General features: G+C 37.1%; 2 protein-coding genes across 8 annotated transcripts in view; one reads left to right on the forward strand and one right to left on the reverse strand.

Moving 5' to 3' along the window:
• Window positions 1-1,725: 1,725 nt before the first annotated feature.
• crema (cAMP responsive element modulator a) lies at window positions 1,726-16,417 on the reverse strand. Of its 3 annotated transcripts, none has more exons than XM_087810663.1 (7): window positions 16,400-16,417; window positions 13,781-13,889; window positions 13,112-13,188; window positions 12,886-13,034; window positions 12,522-12,710; window positions 3,289-3,448; window positions 1,726-2,782 (listed from the first exon to the last, which is right to left on the reverse strand). In XM_087810663.1, exons 2-7 carry the CDS (start codon window positions 13,871-13,873, stop codon window positions 2,638-2,640), a joined length of 813 nt encoding a protein of 270 aa, XP_087666789.1. In that variant the 5' UTR covers window positions 13,874-13,889; window positions 16,400-16,417; the 3' UTR covers window positions 1,726-2,637. The 3 variants fall into 3 exon arrangements, with proteins under 3 accessions (XP_087666789.1, XP_087666788.1, XP_087666791.1); XM_087810662.1 differs by lacking the exon at window positions 16,400-16,417 and adding an exon at window positions 14,887-15,068; XM_087810665.1 differs by lacking the exon at window positions 16,400-16,417 and adding an exon at window positions 14,779-14,794.
• A 3,022-nt stretch (window positions 16,418-19,439) lies between these two features.
• pard3ab (par-3 family cell polarity regulator alpha, b) overlaps window positions 19,440-20,670 on the forward strand; it is a 121,801-nt gene continuing 120,570 nt past the window's right edge. For all 5 annotated transcript variants that reach the window (XM_087811119.1, XM_087811120.1, XM_087811121.1 and 2 more), the window contains exon 1: window positions 19,440-19,804. In XM_087811119.1, coding sequence (XP_087667245.1) covers window positions 19,685-19,804 — 120 coding nt within the window. In that variant the 5' untranslated portion in view covers window positions 19,440-19,684. The remainder of the gene's footprint in view (window positions 19,805-20,670) is intronic.

The following is a 20,670-nucleotide window of genomic DNA, read 5'->3' on the forward strand; positions in this document are numbered from 1 at the left end:
TTCAGTTTTCAGTTTATTTAAAAGGACAATGTCGATCACAACAGTCGATTTATTTTAATTGACGGTTATTTAAATAAACAATTATATTCTTCACATAATAGACATTTATCTTTTCTAAAAGTTATTATTGCGAACTATTTTTTATTACTTAAATTATACAAAAATATTGATAAAATGATTTAATATCTAATTTTTTTGGTATATTTTTGATGAAGTAAGTAAGTATTTGTTATTTATATAGCGCTTTTCCAGACCAGGGTGACAAAGCGCTTAAACAATCAAAACAATATTCAATAAAGTATATACTTTAAAGGGCAAGATAATACTGATAACATAACAGAAAATCAAAAAAAATTTGGAGTTGCTTTTTTAGAAAGTTGCACACATTAATGGGTTTTTTTTGTGTTGCGATATTAAGGATCAAGTGTAATATTACCCCCTGCTGGTCAATTAGTTCACTGCGTCTACATGACGTCCACATATTTGGATTAAAAAAAAATGTAAAAGTTAAGAGATAACTTAATTATTAAAATATATATATATATATATAAACATTCTTTAAAATATTTAGAAAAATAATTCTGGCCTTTAGGGAAAAGAACTGGCGTCTGAGCTGCAGTGATGACGTCGCTCCTCCGTCACTATTGCGCACGTGAGTTCTGGTGGAAAATTCCACTCTTGGATTTTTTTTTTTTAAAAGCCACAAAGTTATAATCCACCTGGAGACACAGAACCTGCTGAGAGTGAGGTTTTTACACTGAAATAAAAGTAGAATGTTTTCTTGTTTTTAGTCCAGCAGCTGGAGTGAACATTTACAGTGGAACATTGAGTTTTATGGGAGTTTTAATTCATATAAAAAGAGACTCGCTTGTGTGTGAAAAGATGGCCTGAAGGTCGACAGCTGAATCATGTGTTGCCATGGCAACCTCTCAGAAGCGTGACACCGAGATGTTTCCTCAAGGTTTTCCAGTGAAAAGAGCTTTAAAAGGAGCGATAGGAAGAGTTGTGCGCGAACCCTGTGCCTTGAACAGGTGCAACAAGATTTAACAGAAATTGTTTTCACTCGGGAATGTGATGTTTCTGCTACACCAGAAAAATTATATATATATATATATATATATATATATATATATATTATATATATATTATTTTTATTTAAATGGCACTTCTCTGTTAAGGACTTTTTCTCAAACAATTGACAACAAATAGGGGCGGGAAAAATGGCCAAAAGGTCATTTGATGTAAGAAAAAAAACACAAAAAAACTTGTGAATAGTCTCCAAAAATGTTTTAATGTCGCTTTGGGGGAAAAAACGAAATCGATCATTTAAAAAGTCACAACGTGGAAATGAAGGGAACGATTCATGCATGAACAAAAAGACAGATCTTCTTAAATGTAAGAAATTAAAAATCTCAAGAAAAACTTGTGAACGCAGAGAAGAAAAACAGATAAAAAAATATTCTCCCAAAATGTTTTAATGTCGCTTCAGGGAAAAGAAGGAAATTGACCGTATAAAAAGTCACAACGTGGAAATGAAGGGAAAGATTCATGCATGAACAAAATGACAGATCTTATTAAATGTAAGAAAGACTCTTTCATTAGTAAAGGTCAACTTGAGGTCAAAGGTGTGAGTCACAAACAACATTTGTAATAATCAAAAACCAACCGATGAAGAAACATTTTATTCTCTTGTGGTCATAATGTTTTAGAAATCAAGCCAGCTGCTTTCATTTGAATATTTTATTAGATAAACAAAACAACATTTTGGTTTAACAATCCAAACGAAAGACGAGGGTCACTGAAGAACGATCACAGACAGTTTAAAGAAACTGAAACACTCCTCTGCTCTCTCACACACACACACGCATACGCACACACACACGTTTACAAAATCTGTAATTAAATACCAGAGCGATGCAGCCAAAGATCATCTATGCAGGGCGTGAACTCACTACTGACCTAGAGACAGGAAACAAACTGAGGAGGGAGGAAAAAAAAAAAAGCGAAACGAAGCGAGAGGATTTTCTGAGACATGGTTTTTTTTTTGTAACCGTCCGCTGGCGTCATGAACGTCCAGAAGACAAAAGCAGGAACCAAATGAAGTGAACGTTTGCATAAGTGTGACGAGTCCGGACCTGATGGTGTTTTTTTTGTGCTTGTTGCTCTTCAGGTGGTTCCGACTGAGAGAACCTCTCGTCAGCTGCGGGTCGGTGGACGCGGTCGGGGAATGCTTCGCGCCGCACGAGTCCGTGAGTGACTTTTGTGGAGTTAAAAGTACAAAAAGGATCGTCTCAGTAGTATAAAATTTCAGTTGACAGAAAATAAAACGACACGTTCTCTCCTGCGGCGCCGCGTCGGGGGGGACAATCTTGACCTAATTTCGTCAGGTTGGAATGCAAGCGGGCCGACAGCTGCTGGTGGGTCTGTGGCGTCGGGGGAACCTGGCTGCTGTGTCAGTAGCACTTCCTCTTCCTGTCCTCTCGGTCGGCTGACTCGGGGGGGCGGGGTCTTCTCACGGAGCACAAGAGCGGAGGGCGAGCTGGCGAGCGGTTTTGGTTGGTTGGTGGGTCAGAACCGGGCCTGAGTGAGCAGACGCGCACGCACACTTCTGCGAAACAAGAGTCTCTTTTCTCCCCCCTACTCGCCCTTGTGGCAGTAAATGTCCTTCAGAGCCTTCAGCTCCTCGATCAGCGTCTTGTTTTGGTTCTCCAGCACCGCCACCCGGTTCTCCAGACACTTGACGTACTCCTTCTTTTTCCTGCGACACTCGCGCGCCGCCTCCCTGTGGGAGAGGAGGAGGAAGAAGTTTTTAGGTTCTGATCCGAACACTTGGACACGGTGACGTCATCGTTGGTCGTGAAAGTGTGTTGGCTAAACAGTTGTTTCAGTTCCTGCTGGTGTGTGTGTGTGTGTGTCAGTCACAGAAGTGTGAGATGTTCCAGTCGTTTCTGCAAAAACACCTGAATCCAGATTCAGGCAAATTTCAATTGCTTGAGAAAAATAATTGTATTTAAATGGCGGTTCTGTGACACCTACAGTACACATAATTAAGTGTAGAAAATCAACATCTGTGTGTTTTTGTGGGAGGAAACTGGAGTAAACCCACTGAAGAACCTTGTCCATCTAAAGCTGGAAGTGAACCAACAACCTTCTTGCACTGAGTGGTAACTTATCATGAAAATGTATTTCCTTAATGTTAGTTTCCCTGCTTTTGTCGTGGTCGTCATGCCAGTGTGTGTCAGTTGTCGGTCTCTGGTGGCAGCATGTTGTGTATCCGCTCCGCGTTACCTGTTCTTCAGCAGCCGCACTTCCCTCTTGCGCGTGACCTCCTCGGCGTGGTGCGTCACGGGGCTGTGAGTGGTCCCCGGCGAGGCGGCCATCACGATACTCTGGGCCAGACCCGAGTTGGGCGACCTCAGCTGGTAGGCGGGAATGTCTCCGGTGGCGGCTGAGGAGACACAGAGAGAGTCGCTCAAACACCCGCTGAGACCATGATGTCATCAGGTACACTTTCCCGCTGACGACACCTGTGTTTACCGTCGTCACGGCAACACAGTGATGAAACCTGTGGTGACCTAGAATCCTGGTGGATTCTGGAGCTTCACATGTTTTTAACTGCTGGAGCAAGTGTGGCCCGGGGACCACAAGAGGCCCTCGACTGTTATGGTTTTGACCGTTTCTGTTGTTATATCTAAACACTACAGTAGATTTATACTCATTTTTTTTTAATCATTACTTTTATTTTCATGCATTGATTTAAAGCCAGTAAATATATGTATTGTATGTAATATAATGTATATAAATATTGATTATAATTGTTAAACTACATTTTAAGGTTTGTATTACATATTTTCAGTTAAAATATATTGTGCCCTTATATACTTTATTAAAATTCCATTTAATGTTTCTTCATCTTCCATTTTGATTTTTAACCAAATATCTAACATATTTCTATAAGTTTTAAACTATGTAAAATTTAATTTAATTAAAAAATATATATATTTATCAAAGAATGAACACAGTTATCTATTTTCCATTTTCTTTCTCAGTTTTTTTTTTAATAATATATATTTATACTTTTATAAATATAGATATGTATTTAAATTGTTACATTTTAAAATTGTGTTAAAATGTGTATATTACATTTTCAGGAAAAACTTTTTTTTTTGTATTATAAGGTGTCCATCCCAAAAATACACATAATTTACTATTACATTACTATTACATTACATTTACTTTCACTACATTACCATTTAGATTTGTAACTAAATATGTTACGCAAACATGTCTTTTTAAACTAAAATATAACTGCATATTTATTATTTATATTTTAAAACCAGATAAATAATAAGTCATTCAAAAGCATCAACTTACTGACAGCATGTGCTGCTCTCACCGTGACTCACCGTGCGATGAGTTCACCATGAGCGTCTAGTGACGTGTTCTCGTCCGTCACTCGGCTCTGACGCGCAAAAACAATCCACCAAAACCAGCGTCACCTGTAGCTCTAAAGTCCCAGAGAAGTTTCTACCAAAGACACACACACACACACACGTGTGTGCGTTCAAAAGCAAACACTCACACACACTCTTATTGTGACGAGAACTGTGACTCGCGCACTGCTGACGTCAATGTGTGCGTCTCACTCGCCCTGTTTGCATTCTCTGCTGCTCGCTTCTGTTCCAGGAAACCGGAGTGACGTCAAAGCAGCAACTATCTCCCCCCCCTCCTCTCCTCCTCTCCTCCCTCCCCCTCACGCTCTCTCACCCACCAGCCCTCCTTCTCCTCCTCCTCCTCTTCCTCCTCTCCACTCGTTCTGCCCGACGACCGTTCGAGCGCTCCAGGCTTGTACGTGTGTTTGCTGAAGAGAAACAAGCCCGAGCGCTCCAACTTCACAACAAAAACAACAACAACAATCCCGTGTAAACAACTTTTCTCCAGCGTTTCCCATTCACTTCCTGCTCGTGTCTCGTCATAAAAAAAACAAGAACACCTTCAAGTACCTGACTCGGTCTCGTCCCCGGTGACGGCCATCTCTCCTCTCCAGTAATCCAGCACCTCAAAAAAGTTGTGTTTCAGGAAGAAACCGAAAAAAGCAAAGCGGCTTGCGAGCGTCTGGAGCTCCTCTCCCGGTCTGCGGCGCTCGGCAACTTTACGGCGTGATTACAATTACGGGCATTGACATCACAGTGACATCATCGCCCACCTCTCAAGTCAAGCGGCCGGGATTAGAGTCGCTCCCGCCCTCCCCGGGTTTAGAGCGCTCAAGTGCTGGGAGGAGGGAGGAGGGAGGAGGGGTGAGGAGGCGGGGCCGGGGACGCTATTTTTAGCTCCCGGTGACGCAACTAGAGAGACGCTCGACAAACAAGAGGATATTGTGTCCCCGGTGTCAGCCGAGAAAACCGTGGCTGCAGGTTTTAAAAACTCGACTTTTTTTAAATTTTATTTCTTAATAATCTGACGCAGAGATCAGTGTCAGCAGCAGACGTCACACTCGGTCTCTGAACATTTAGTTTGATTGTATGACTTGTTTTTTCACACTTTTGACTGTTGACAACTCTTTTAGACGGTTTTAACTCAAACACTTTTGACTCAACTATTTTACATCAACTGCTTTTGACTTTCAACTCTTTTTCTATCAACCCCTTTTAACTCTCAACACTTTTTATATCAACCCCTTTTGACTCTCAACTCTTTTTATATCAACTCTTAAATTGTTATGACTCTAAACTTTTTATATCCACTCCTTTTAACTCTCAACTCTTTTTATATCAACCCCTTTTGACTTTCAACTCTTTTTATATCAACCCCTTTTGACTTTCAACTCTTTTTATATCAACCCCTTTTAACTCTCAACTCTTTTTATATCAACCCCTTTTGACTCTCAACTATTTTTATATCAGCTCTTAAATTGTTATGACTCTAAACTTTTTATATCCACTCCTTTTAACTCTCAACTCTTTTTATATCAACCCCTTTTGACTTTCAACTCTTTTTATATCCACTCCTTTTAACTCTCAACTCTTTTTATATCAACCCCTTTTGACTTTCAACTCTTTTTATATCAACCCCTTTTGACTTTCAACTCTTTTTCTATCAACCCCTTTTAACTCTCAACACTTTTTATATCAACCCCTTTTGACTCTCAACTCTTTTTATATCAACTCTTAAATTGTTATGACTCTAAACTTTTTATATCCACTCCTTTTAACTCTCAACTCTTTTTATATCAACCCCTTTTGACTTTCAACTCTTTTTATATCAACCCCTTTTGACTTTCAACTCTTTTTATATCAACCCCTTTTAACTCTCAACTCTTTTTATATCAACCCCTTTTGACTCTCAACTATTTTTATATCAGCTCTTAAATTGTTATGACTCTAAACTTTTTATATCCACTCCTTTTAACTCTCAACTCTTTTTATATCAACCCCTTTTGACTTTCAACTCTTTTTATATCCACTCCTTTTAACTCTCAACTCTTTTTATATCAACCCCTTTTGACTTTCAACTCTTTTTATATCAACCCCTTTTGACTTTCAACTCTTTTTATATCAACCCCTTTTAACTCTCAACTCTTTTTATATCAACCCCTTTTGACTCTCAACTCTTTTTATATCAGCTCTTAAATTGTTATGACTCTAAACTTTTTATATCCACTCCTTTTAACTCTCAACTCTTTTTATATCAACCCATTTTGACTTTCAACTCTTTTTATATCAACCCCTTTTAACTCTCAACTCTTTTTATAACAACCCCTTTTAACTCTCAACTCTTTTTATATCAACCCCTTTTGACTTTCAACTCTTTTTATATCAACCCCTTTTAGCTCAACACTTTTTATATCAACCCCTTTTGACTCTCAACTCTTTTTATATCAGCTCTCAAATTGTTATGACTCTAAACTTTTTATATCCACTCCTTTTAACTCTCAACTCTTTTTATATCAACCCCTTTTGACTTTCAACTCTTTTTATATCAACCCCTTTTAACTCTCAACTCTTTTTATAACAACCCCTTTTAACTCTCAACTCTTTTTATATCAACCCCTTTTGACTTTCAACTCTTTTTATATCAACCCCTTTTAACTCTCAACACTTTTTATATCAACCCCTTTTGACTCTCAACTCTTTTTATATCAGCTCTTAAATTGTTATGACTCTAAACTTTTTATATCCACTCTTTTTAACTCTCAACTCTTTTTATATCAACCCCTTTTGACTTTCAACTCTTTTTATATCCACTCCTTTTAACTCTGAACTCTTTTTATATCAACCCCTTTTGACTTTCAACTCTTTTTATATCAACCCCTTTTGACTTTCAACTCTTTTTATATCAACCCCTTTTGACTTTCAACTCTTTTTATATCAACCCCTTTTGACTTTCAACTCTTTTTATATCCACTCCTATTAACTCTCAACTCTTTTTATATCAACCCCTTTTGACTTTCAACTCTTTTTATATCAACCCCTTTTAACTCTCAACTCTTTTTATATCAACCCCTTTTGACTCTCAACTCTTTTTATATCAACCCCTTTTGACTTTCAACTCTTTTTATATCAACCCCTTTTAACTCTCAACTCTTTTTATAACAACCCCTTTTAACTCTCAACTCTTTTTATATCAACCCCTTTTGACTTTCAACTCTTTTTATATCAACCCCTTTTAGCTCAACACTTTTTATATCAACCCCTTTTGACTCTCAACACTTTTTATATCAACCCCTTTTGACTCTCAACTCTTTTTATATCAACCCCTTTTGACTTTCAACTCTTTTTATATCAACCCCTTTTAACTCTCAACTCTTTTTATAACAACCCCTTTTAACTCTCAACTCTTTTTATATCAACCCCTTTTGACTTTCAACTCTTTTTATATCAACCCCTTTTAACTCTCAACTCTTTTTATAACAACCCCTTTTAACTCTCAACTCTTTTTATATCAACCCCTTTTGACTTTCAACTCTTTTTATATCAACCCCTTTTAACTCTCAACTCTTTTTATAACAACCCCTTTTAACTCTCAACTCTTTTTATATCAACCCCTTTTGACTTTCAACTCTTTTTATATCAACCCCTTTTAACTCTCAACACTTTTTATATCAACCCCTTTTGACTCTCAACTCTTTTTATATCAGCTCTTAAATTGTTATGACTCTAAACTTTTTATATCCACTCCTTTTAACTCTCAACTCTTTTTATATCAACCCCTTTTGACTTTCAACTCTTTTTATATCAACCCCTTTTAACTCTCAACACTTTTTATATCAACCCCTTTTGACTCTCAACTCTTTTTATATCAGCTCTTAAATTGTTATGACTCTAAACTTTTTATATCCACTCCTTTTAACTCTCAACTCTTTTTATATCAACCCCTTTTAACTCTCAACTCTTTTTATAACAACCCCTTTTAAATCTCAACTCTTTTTATATCAACCCCTTTTGACTTTCAACTCTTTTTATATCAACCCCTTTTAACTCTCAACACTTTTTATATCAACCCCTTTTGACTCTCAACTCTTTTTATATCAGCTCTTAAATTGTTATGACTCTAAACTTTTTATATCCACTCCTTTTGACTCTCAACTCTTTTTATATCAACCCATTTTGACTCTCAACTCTTTTTATATCAACCCATTTTGACTCTCAACTCTTTTTATATCAACCCCTTTTGACTCAACTCTTTTTATATCAACCCATTTTCACTCTCAACTCTTTTTATATCAACCCCTTTTGACTCTCAACTCTTTTTATATCAACCCCTTTTGACTCTCAACTCTTTTTATGTCAACCCTTTTGACTCTCAACTCTTTTTATGTCAACCCTTTTGACTCTCAACTCTTTTTATATCAACCCATTTTGACTCTCAACTCTTTTTATATCAACCCATTTTGACTCTCAACTCTTTTTATATCAACCCCTTTTAACTCAACTCTTTTTATATCAACCCCTTTTGACTTTCAACTATTTTTATATCAACCCCTTTTGACTCTCAACTATTTTTATATCAACCCCTTTTGACTCTCAACTCTTTTTCTATCAACCCCTTTTGACTTTCAACTCTTTTTATATCAACCCATTTTGACTCTCAACTCTTTTTATATCAACCCCTTTTAACTCTCAACTATTTTTATATCAACCCATTTTGACTCTCAACTCTTTTTATATCAACCCCTTTTAACTCTCAACTCTTTTTATATCAACCCATTTTGACTCAACTCTTTTTATATCAACCCCTTTTGACTCAACTCTTTTTATATTAACCCCTTTTGGCTCTTAAATCATTTTGACTCTCAACTTTTTATATCAACTCCTTTTGACTCTCAAATCGTTATGACTCACTATTTTTATATTAGCTCCTTTTGACTCTCAACTCTCTTTACATCATCTCCTTTGGACTCTCAAATTGTTATGACTCTCAACTCTTTATATTAACTCCCTTATGAGTCTCAACTCTTTTTATATCCACTCCTTTTGGCTCTTAAATCATTTTGACTGTTGACTCTTTTATTATCAACCCCTTTTGACTCTCGACTCTTTTTATATCAACCCCTTTTGACTCTCGACTCTTTTTATATCAACCCCTTTTAACTCTCAACTCTTTTTATAACAACCCCTTTTAACTCTCAACTCTTTTTATATCAACCCCTTTTGACTCTCAACTCTTTTTATATCAGCTCTTAAATTGTTATGACTCTAAACTTTTTATATCCACTCCTTTTAACTCTCAACTCTTTTTATATCAACCCCTTTTGACTTTCAACTCTTTTTATATCAACCCCTTTTAACTCTCAACACTTTTTATATCAACCCCTTTTGACTCTCAACTCTTTTTATATCAGCTCTTAAATTGTTATGACTCTAAACTTTTTATATCCACTCCTTTTAACTCTCAACTCTTTTTATATCAACCCCTTTTAACTCTCAACTCTTTTTATAACAACCCCTTTTAAATCTCAACTCTTTTTATATCAACCCCTTTTGACTTTCAACTCTTTTTATATCAACCCCTTTTAACTCTCAACACTTTTTATATCAACCCCTTTTGACTCTCAACTCTTTTTATATCAGCTCTTAAATTGTTATGACTCTAAACTTTTTATATCCACTCCTTTTGACTCTCAACTCTTTTTATATCAACCCATTTTGACTCTCAACTCTTTTTATATCAACCCCTTTTGACTCAACTCTTTTTATATCAACCCATTTTCACTCTCAACTCTTTTTATATCAACCCCTTTTGACTCTCAACTCTTTTTATATCAACCCCTTTTGACTCTCAACTCTTTTTATGTCAACCCTTTTGACTCTCAACTCTTTTTATATCAACCCATTTTGACTCTCAACTCTTTTTATATCAACCCATTTTGACTCTCAACTCTTTTTATATCAACCCCTTTTAACTCAACTCTTTTTATATCAACCCCTTTTGACTTTCAACTATTTTTATATCAACCCCTTTTGACTCTCAACTCTTTTTATATCAACCCCTTTTGACTCTCAACTCTTTTTCTATCAACCCCTTTTGACTTTCAACTCTTTTTATATCAACCCATTTTGACTCTCAACTCTTTTTATATCAACCCCTTTTAACTCTCAACTATTTTTATATCAACCCATTTTGACTCTCAACTCTTTTTATATCAACCCCTTTTAACTCTCAACTCTTTTTATATCAACCCATTTTGACTCAACTCTTTTTATATCAACCCCTTTTGACTCAACTCTTTTTATATTAACCCCTTTTGGCTCTTAAATCATTTTGACTCTCAACTTTTTATATCAACTCCTTTTGACTCTCAAATCGTTATGACTCACTATTTTTATATTAGCTCCTTTTGACTCTCAACTCTCTTTATATCATCTCCTTTGGACTCTCAAATTGTTATGACTCTCAACTCTTTATATTAACTCCCTTATGAGTCTCAACTCTTTTATATCCACTCCTTTTGGCTCTTAAATCATTTTGACTGTTGACTCTTTTATTATCAACCCCTTTTGACTCTCGACTCTTTTTATATCAACCCCTTTTAACTCTCGACTCTTTTTATATCAACCCCTTTTGACTCTCGACTCTTTTTATATCGACTCCTTTTGACTCTCAAATCGTTATGACTCAACTCATTTTATATTACCTCCTTTTGACTGTCAACTCTCTTTATATTAACTCCTTTTGGCTCTTAAATCATTTTGACTCTCAACTCTTTGTATATTAACTCCTTTTGACTCTCAACTCTCTTTATATTAACTCCTTTTGGCTCTTAAATCATTTTGACTCAACTCTTTTTATATTAACTCCTATTGACTCTTAAATCGTTATGACTCTCAACTCTTTTTATATCAACCTATTTTGACTCTCAACTCTTTTTATATCAACTCCTTTTGACTCTCAACTCTTTTTATATCAACCCCTTTTGACTCTCAACTCTTTTTATATCAACCCCTTTTGACTCTCAACTCTTTTTATATCAACCCCTTTTGACTCTCAACTCTTTATACATCAACCCATTTTGACTCTCAACTCTTTTAATATCAACCTCTTTTGACTCTCAACCCTGTTTATATCAACTCCTTTTGAATCTCAAATGGTTTTGACTCTCAACCCTTTTTATATCAACTCCTTTTGAATCTCAAATGGTTTTGACTCTCAACCCTTTTTACATCAACTCCTTTTGACTCTTGACTTCCCAGCATTTCAAGTGTCTTTACAAATCTTAACTTAACCTGTGTTTCCAATTCTTGACTCCGTTCATCAACTTTAAAATGCAAAATAATCCATAACCATGGAAGAATTATATCAGTGCCATCAGAATATTAAATGATAAAATATTGAAACTTAAATGTTTCTTCATTTATTCAAACAATACGTTTTTAACCATTTAATTATTTTTTTTTACAATTTAATTCAATAATTTCTATATTTGAAGTTTGCAAATGTATTTGTTATTTTGTTAAATAATTTAAATGAAAAATACATTTGCAAAATGACAGAATTCTTTTTACACATTGAATTAGATCATTTAATTCCAATAGTTCAAATATACATTTTCTAAATACTATATTGTTTTTAATTCTTAGAATTTAATATTCATTATTGTCTGCTGGCACAATTTTAGAAACATTTATTATATTGAATTTAAAACTACCATTTAAAAAAATAAAGAAGTTAGAAAAAATATATTATTATTGGAATAAGAAAATCAAACTCTACCTGTAAAAGAAAAATAATGAATTTTATAAAATATAAAAATATTTGTATTATTAATTTAACTAAAAACAATTAAACCTTTTATATAAAAATATGTCAAATTATTTAAATTATTCTATAAAAATTATTAAATGCTTAAAAAAAACAAATTTCAATTCAAAGTTTCAACATTGAATATTGTGACGACACTGATTTACTTCCATACGAAACACTCTGGCGCAGGAACACACCGAGCGTCTAAAGGTCATTTCTTGTGTAACACGCCGAGACAATGACATCACAGTAGCGGGAGGTCTGGAGGTCTGGGGTCTAACCTTGGATCAGCACTTGTCCTCCCTGCAGGTAGAACTGTTGCGGCGTGTCTCCGTGTTGTGTGGCGCACTGCAGGATGGTGGCGCCGGGCTGGGGGGTGGCCGAGCTGCTCACGGTCAGGGACTGACCCCCCTGGGGGGCCTCCGTCCCGGGGCCGCACAGCTGGATGGCTCTGCCCTGTGTGAAGGCAACTGTGGAGAGGAAATGACATCATCATCATCGGCCATGTTATCTAAAAAAACCATCTGTGCCGTCAGACTGGAAGTCGCCATGACGACCAGCACTGAGTCACCAGGTTAGTCACCATGATGACGTTTCAGCGTCACTAACTTCAGAGCGAAGACATCTTTCAACACAAAAACTCACTATATTGTCCAGATCGGGTCTGGAAGACGGACGTGGGCATGGACGAGGCCTCGCTGCTGATGGTCACCACCTCCTCCTCCTCCCCCGTCATCACAGTCTTCCCCCCCATTTTGGCGATGGCCGTCAGGTCCAGGTCGCTCAGGATCTTCCTGGGTGACGGACAAACGGGGGCCGCTGTTGACTCGGATCTCGCGGTTTCAGGGGTTCGTGGAGTTTTGGTTCTTACCGGTAAGACGGACGTCTGGACAGGATCTCGCGTCTCTTCTGCGTCTCCGTGTCCGAGTGTTCGTTGGCCTCGGAGCCCTGCAGACAAACTCACTGTTGCTCCTGTTTCACTGCACATCACTGAAGGAACTCCTTTATCACTTCACACTCTGGTTTCCTCCCACTAAGACACATTTTCAAGTTCTTTCCCAACTAAATGGACTCTAATTTTTGACTCTTTCCTTATCTCAACCATTTCAGACCATTTCTGACTCTCACTTGCTACCAAATCCTTCTGACTCTTGGCTCTTTCCTTGCTATTGGCTATCGTTTCTTTCTGGCTCTCAAGTCTTTTTTTGGACTCTTAGCTCTTTACTTGCCATTGACTCTCAAGTCCATCTGGCTCTTGACCCTTTTTATTCTGACTCTCGCAATTTTCATTTCTATTGACACTTGAGCCTTTTTTACTGGCTCTAAGGTCTTTCTGGTTCTCGACTCTTTCTTGCTACCGAATCTTTCTGGGCCTTATTTTTGACTAATTATTTCTCTGAATGGACTCGTTTTAGTAGAAAAAAAAAGAAGCGTTCTTAGAATGCGTGTCCAGTTTCATGGAAGTAAGAGAGCGAACAGAGGAGTCAGTTGACCGTGGTTTCCATCTTATCTCATCAACCGTCGAGTGTTGGTCGTTCACCTGAGGAGACGCGGCTTCATCACTGAGCTGATCATCCCCGTCTGACATGGAGTCGTACAGATGCTCCTCCTGAGACGACACTGAGGCCTCCATGGTCAGCCGCCGGAAACTGTGGAGGACGAGGCAACATAGTTTATGATCTTCATCCACGTTAAAAGTCTCTCTCGTGAGAGTAAGTAATTTGTATTCATATAGTGCTTTTCCAGACCAGGGTCACAAAGCGCTTAAACAATCAAAACAATATTCAATAAAGTATATATTTTTAAGGTCAAGATAATACTGAGAACAACACAGGAGTTCCAGAAAATCAAGGAACTACATTGAAAGTTCCTTCATTGTGACTCTTATGTTACACTTTATTACAACACAAGCTCAGCTCATTCTCAACAAGTGAGATATAGTGAATTCAAGTTGAATGTAAGTAAGTAAGTCATTTTTATTTGTATAGCGCTTTTCCAGACCAGGGTCACAGAGCGCTTAAACAATCAAAACAATATTCAATAAAGTATATACTTTGAAGGGCAAGATAATACTGAGAACAACACAGGAGTTCCAGAAAATCAAGGAACACAACAGAAAATTGATAACACAACAGGAGTTCCAGCTAATTTCATCAATAATAATAGTGTTGAAAATGATTTAAGACTAATCTTTCTGGACATATATACAAACTAGACCGGATTTTGCGCCCGGGACACAGGTGTTGAAAATAAAAACTTTATTTAAACTTTTCAACGTACAACCTACTTCTTTTCCAACGTCATTTTTTTTTTTTTTTAAGTTTTCAAAAGTTGAGTTGCCAAACTGAATTAATGATTTAAATCATTTTTTTGCGTAATTTTATTTAGTAATTAAAAAAATGTTCGTCATTTGTTTGCTGCAGTTTTATTTGGAAAAGGCTGGCGCGCGCTCACTTCCGCTGGCGGCCGTGACGTACTTCGTCAACTGTCAGCAGCTTTCACGCTAACTTGTCGCTTCCATCAGTGCGGCCATGTTACCTCAACTAACTCGAGCGACGCCCCTGCTGCGGACGCCCCTTCGGCTCCGGTGACGAGAGAGTTTTTAAAAAACAGGACGAGCCTGACTTTCTTTCTGCCTGTACTTACCGAACTTTTACGTAGTATGACTCGTCACTAGTGAGGTGGGTGGACTGGCTGCTGCTCACGTAGTGTCCACGTCAGCGCTGATGATGCAGTGGCGCAAGATGTCGACTGACGACTGGTTTAACGGCCAAAGAGGGAGCAGGCGAGGCGAGATGGTTCCCCGCCGCCCGAGACGACCGACGGCTTCTGATTCGGTTTATTAATCGATCGACAACAACAATCGATTGTGAATATTTCAACTAAAGTTAGTGATAGTAATATTGACTAACTAGATTAAACATTTGTGCGGAAGTCAACAAGTTGTTTGAAAAAAGCCCACCGCTCGTCTTAAGTACAAAGAGTAATAGCGTGGAGTGACATGACTCTCTATCTTCTACTTCCGGGTTGGGGGCATGGTCGCTACAAGCGAACCAAACCAAAGTAATATTAGTTTTTACATGATATCAAAGTGAGAACTCTGGGATTAAAGTTAAGTTGTGTCACCAAAAGGAGAGAGAGAAGTATCTTAAGTTACAAACTGTTTTTAACCACGATGCCGCCTTCGAAAAATGAATACTTTAGAACATAATAGACTTTATCGTCGCTGCTCCATGGTTATACAAAATACGAGGAAGTTATAGCAACACAAAATACACGAATTAAAATGAATTGACTTTACTTATTTCTGCAATGACAATCAAATACTCCATATACTAATCCACAACTTTAGTAGAATTATATCAGTGCCATCAGATTATTAAATAAAATATTCAGATATTGAAACTTAGATGTTTCTTCTTCTATTTTTTTTTTAACCATTTAATTATTTTTTAATCAAGTATCCAGTAGATGTTTAAAAGTGAAATACTCAAGTCATTTTAGGTGTCGTTGCATAATGTTTCATAATCATTTATACATCTTTTAATATAGTTTATTTTAAGATCCGTAGTGAGAAGCTGATCAGAATTTATAGATCCCGGGAAGTATTTATTTTATTGTTCAAATAAGTCACAGATTGTGTTTTTTGTTCATATTTACATTGTTGCTGTTGCAGACTGACTGAAGTGTGGAGACGTGTTTCTTTGTTCCTGATATATATTTGGAATTTAAAGAAAAAAACTCTAAATATAGAAAATAAGATGATATAAATGATGTTGTTTTTCTCTCGAGCACAGACATGAATTGAATGGAGAGCGATGATCTCTCTGGTGGGTCCAGATGGTCCAGACGGAGTTCCGGCAGCAGGGAGCCAAGTTCGAGTCGGGGCAGGACCAGTACACACACGACCAGCTCGTCTATGACAAGACTATTGTGTTCTGTTCTCATCGTACTTCTGCCCTGGTCTATAGACTCAACTCTCAGTTTACTTGTCGAGCTGCTAGGATGAGGATCAGCACCTCCCAGTGTGAAGTGATGTCACACTCATTCGGTGGGTGAGTAAGTCAGTCATAACACCATTAGTTTTACCTTTGTGTTTTATGTTTCTCTATAATTATTGATAAACTGTGCTTATAATTAAATTTAACATGTTCTTTACCTTAGGTATCTTTATCTTATGTTGATCAGGAAGGCTGGCTCTGTGGTTGGAATGAAGCTGGACTCACTGGTGACAGTTGCTGAGAGGAGATCATTGAACAAACTACTGTCCATCATGGATGATGACATCATCCGCTCAACACTGTCATCAGTGAGCAGAGAAGCAGAATGAGTGCACGAATGCTCCTTCCAAGGTGCAAAACAAATAGACTCAAGGACTCATTCATTCCTCGGGCTATTAAATTGTACAATTCTGAGTTCAGGGCAGGAGTGGAGTGAGAGTATCTGGATGTTCTGTTCTATGTTAGTCTTTGTATCTTTTGTCTTTGTTGTTTTTCTTTGATCTATGTTCTTTATCTTTATCTTTAGACTTAGATTGTGTAATTGTGTTCTTTCTCTTGTTCATATTTTATTTTGATTGATTTATTTTTGATTTTTTATAAAACCACAAACCTTACCTATGTTCTTTTTCGTTGATCTATGTTCTTTATCTTTATACTTAGATTCTATCATCTTGTTCTTTCTCTTTATTTCTCTTTGTTCTTGTTCTTATTTTATTTTTATTTTTTATGAATAATTGCTGTATTGCTGTGGCTAATAGGAAAAAACAATTTCCTGAAGGAGACCTCCTGAGGGATCAATAAAGTTCTACCTAACCTAACCTAACACCAAGATGTTCTTATATATTGAAACATGTTTCACAACATTTTAAAAAAAGAAGAAAAAAAGTTAATCATTTCATTTTTGATCAATTTTGTTTTAGAAAATCTGAGCCTTATAGTTTCTTAACATGTTTTTGAAAGGAGGTTAGCGTTGCAGTTCCCATCTACACCACCAGGGGCCGTCAGCGTTCATAAGATAAACAGACATTATTTTGTTCAATTTGAGACTTTTTTAAAAACCTTCTGTTCGACTGTTTTGCATCTTAACTCCGTGAATACATATGACGTTTTTCTCTTTATGTTCCCTGAAAAGTATTAATAACGACGTTAAAACAATATACAGTTGTCATGTTATTGAATAGTTCTTACGTTTTAACATGTATTATTTGCACGTGAAACACATAATAAAAGTATCACAGGCAGAATACACGGAAAAAAAACTCTTCATAAACAGAAACACAACTGAATATCCAACAAATAATTAAACCCTGAATGTGACTTTAATAGAATTCTCAGTAATTGTGTAACACGTTCCATTTGAATCATCATTTTTATCTAATAAAAACTGACATTTTAATCTCGTTACGTATTTGTTGTGTGTGTGCGCGCGTGCGTGTTTGTTTGCATTTCCACTTCGCAGCGAGCACTTCCTGTCCTGACCGCGGGGGAGCGACACTGCAACATCCCTGCTTCCCTGATGCGTTCAGGGACACTCCGGAACAAAGCAGGACATTGGTCTTTTCTGGATTATCTCAGCAATGAGAAGTGGCTCCTTCAAGTTTTTTTTATTTATTAAATTGATGTCTTTAAAGATGTTATCATACATATTTCTATTTTTATTCATTTATTTCCATTTTCCACGTGTTGTTCATGAACATGTTGTCTGTTCATACAGATGTGTGCAGATCTGAGGCGTCGAACGGTGCATCACAGACGATCAAAATAGTCCAACAGAATGTGACATCTGTCGCCACTTTAACTCCCTGAAGCTAAGTTAAGCAAACAACTAAATACATCAACTGAGACACAAACACACAAACTTTTATTAAACAACAACCTGTTGAGCATGTATTGAGATGATTGTTGGTTTATTTCTAAAGGTTATTCACAACAAGAAGATGGCTTGCACTGTAACAAATAACTAAAAAACGAAAATAAATATAAAATAAAAGATTCCCAGGAGACTGATCTGTAATTGAATAACTTATTATCATATAAAACAAAAGTCGATCAAGAACCTATACCTGGGAATTCTACTGTAATGGTTCATTAAGAAAGAAAAATCTCTTGAAAGCGAAATTATTGCGAGATATTCTAAAGTCCTGTGACTGAATTAGGGATCATTGGGACTTGTTTGTGGATTTTTTTTATCCACAAGTTGTTTTGTTTTTCTAGACCCGTTTTGTTTTTCCTATTTAGTAAATTTTCATTTATCATTATTTTTGCATCTTATTTATAAACATGTAAGTAAGTAAGTAAGTAATATTTATTTATATAGCGCTTTTCGAGACCAGGGTCACAAAGCGCTTAAACAATCAAAACAATACTCAAAAAAGTACATACTTTAAAGATCAAGATAATACTGAGAACAACACAGGAGTTCGAGAAATTCAAGGAAAAGCCTGAACAAATAGGAACGTCTTAAGATGTTTCTTAAAGGAGTCAGTAGATGTGAGTAAATAAGATTAGTACTGACCAGCTGTAATTACTCATGTGGCTGGGTTGGACACTGTGGCCTTTAGTTTTACAGATAGAAAGCATTATATTCATATATATTTTTAAAGCGCAAAAGAGTGACCCGGGGGCCATATGTGGTCATTTGACTTCATTTTTGTGGCCCTCGTGAAGGCCTCGTGGTTTCAATTTGATTTATTAACATCTTAAGACGTTTTTATTTGTTCATGCTTTTCCTTGATTTTCTGGAACTCCTGTTGTGTTATGAGTTTTATCTTGATCTTTAAAATATATACTTTATCGAATATTGTTTTGATTGTTTAAGCGCTTTGTGACCCTGGTCTGGAAAAGCGCAAATAAAAATTACTTACTTATTACTGCTCCTAATATGGTTCAAGTTATTTTAAAGGACTTTTATTTTCTCTTTTGTGGATATTCATTGTTCATCAACTTTATAAAATGATGCGTTTTTACTTTTATTTGTATTAAATTAATATAATATCATTGAATAATATTTTGTTGGGCTTGAAAACGGTCACATCGTTTTTAAAGAATACGTTTTGACTTGCATTAATACACTTTAAACTGTCCAACCGTTGAAATAATGTTCCATGAAGATGGTTGTAATTCCCGAAATTCCTGACAACCGTGGATTCCCGCGGCCCCTGAAGGCAGCACGTGAGCGCGCATTAGCTGCACAGAAGCTAAACAGGTGGTCGCGCTTCTTCACGCACACACACACAACAATGTCGTCCGGCGGGGAGACGCCGAACCGAACTCCCTGCTCGGCCCAGTGAAGCAGCAGCAGCAGCAGCAGCAGCAGCACCAGCAGCGGGTGGAACTCGAACTCACCCGGGCGGGCCCATGCGTGTCTCGCAGCCCCCTCTGGATCCCTCCTCGCCTCGGTCCTCGTCTTCCTCGCGCCGCTCCTGCGCTCCGGACTGGGGACCATGAAAGTCACGGTGTGTTTCGGACGGACCCGGGTGGTGGTTCCGTGCGGGGACGGGAACATTAAAGTGCTGACGCTGGTGCAGCAGGCTGTCATGAGGTACAAGAAGGCCATCGCGAAGGTAAGACTTTGCGGACACTTTTCCCTCTTTTGTTTGGGCTCAACATGGCGCAAAAACTTCCTCCGCAGCGACGCGTTTTTTTTCTTCTTCGTCCCAAAATCTCCCGCAAAACTCTCCAAACTCTCCTCCTGGACGAGCGTGTTCTGTTCAAACTCCACTTCAGCGCCATTGTGTGTCTCTTGTTGTCCCAAACTTCCCTCCAGGAGTCAAAACTACGTCAACAAACTCTTAAAAACACGCATTTATTTGTTTATGAATCGACGTCATTCACGCTTTTTTAGAGGAACTGATGCTGTTAGCATGTTAGCATGTTAGCAAACAAAGTAAAAGTGTCGTTTTTATCAAAACTGTTCGAGTCTAATGTCTGCAGAGAGACTTCTAGTGTTGAGTTTGTGTTGTTAAAACTTCATTGTGAGTTGATCACAATGATTTTAATAAAACTTTAATATCATTGGGTATTTTCAAGCTTCGTAAGAAGCTGTGTCATCCAGGAGGTACTCGGAGTAGAACCTGTTGAGCGGGCGGATCTGGTGGTGTGAGAAACTGTGGAGGAGGCCCCGGGGCAGACCCGGGTCATTTGTACTTTACCCTCTTTTAAATAAAGAAGTTCACATCTTGTTGTATTCATCAACATGTACACAGTACTGATGCTAGCTAGCATCGTTAGCCTACTAGCTTAGCTTGCTGATGTAGCATTCTATTTAAAATGTGCTTAATTCATTTACATTACATTTTTAATTTGAAAAATTAAAACCTTACAAACTGTCTATCTATAGTTCTTTCGGGGGGTTGCTAGACGAGTTAAGTAAACCACTATTTAACTACCTAAAAACTGCAATTAAACCCTCAAAGAGACAGTGTCTTCG

The sequence above is a fragment of the Callionymus lyra genome, chromosome 16 (genome assembly GCF_982586985.1).
Source record: "Callionymus lyra chromosome 16, fCalLyr1.hap1.1, whole genome shotgun sequence".
Classification (NCBI taxonomy): domain Eukaryota; kingdom Metazoa; phylum Chordata; class Actinopteri; order Syngnathiformes; family Callionymidae; genus Callionymus; species Callionymus lyra.

Bases quoted from the DNA above. Each gene is read 5' to 3' on its own strand.
- crema (XM_087810663.1), bottom strand. From the start codon at position 13,873: ATGGAGGCCTCAGTGTCGTCTCAGGAGGAGCATCTGTACGACTCCATG. The intron at 3,449-12,521 runs GTTAGACCCCAG...GTGTCTCCTCAG, and splicing joins AGGACAAGTGCTGATCCAAG to CCGCCACCGGAGACATTCCC. The intron at 2,783-3,288 runs GTAACGCGGAGC...CCTCTCCCACAG, and splicing joins GTGCGGCTGCTGAAGAACAG to GGAGGCGGCGCGCGAGTGTC.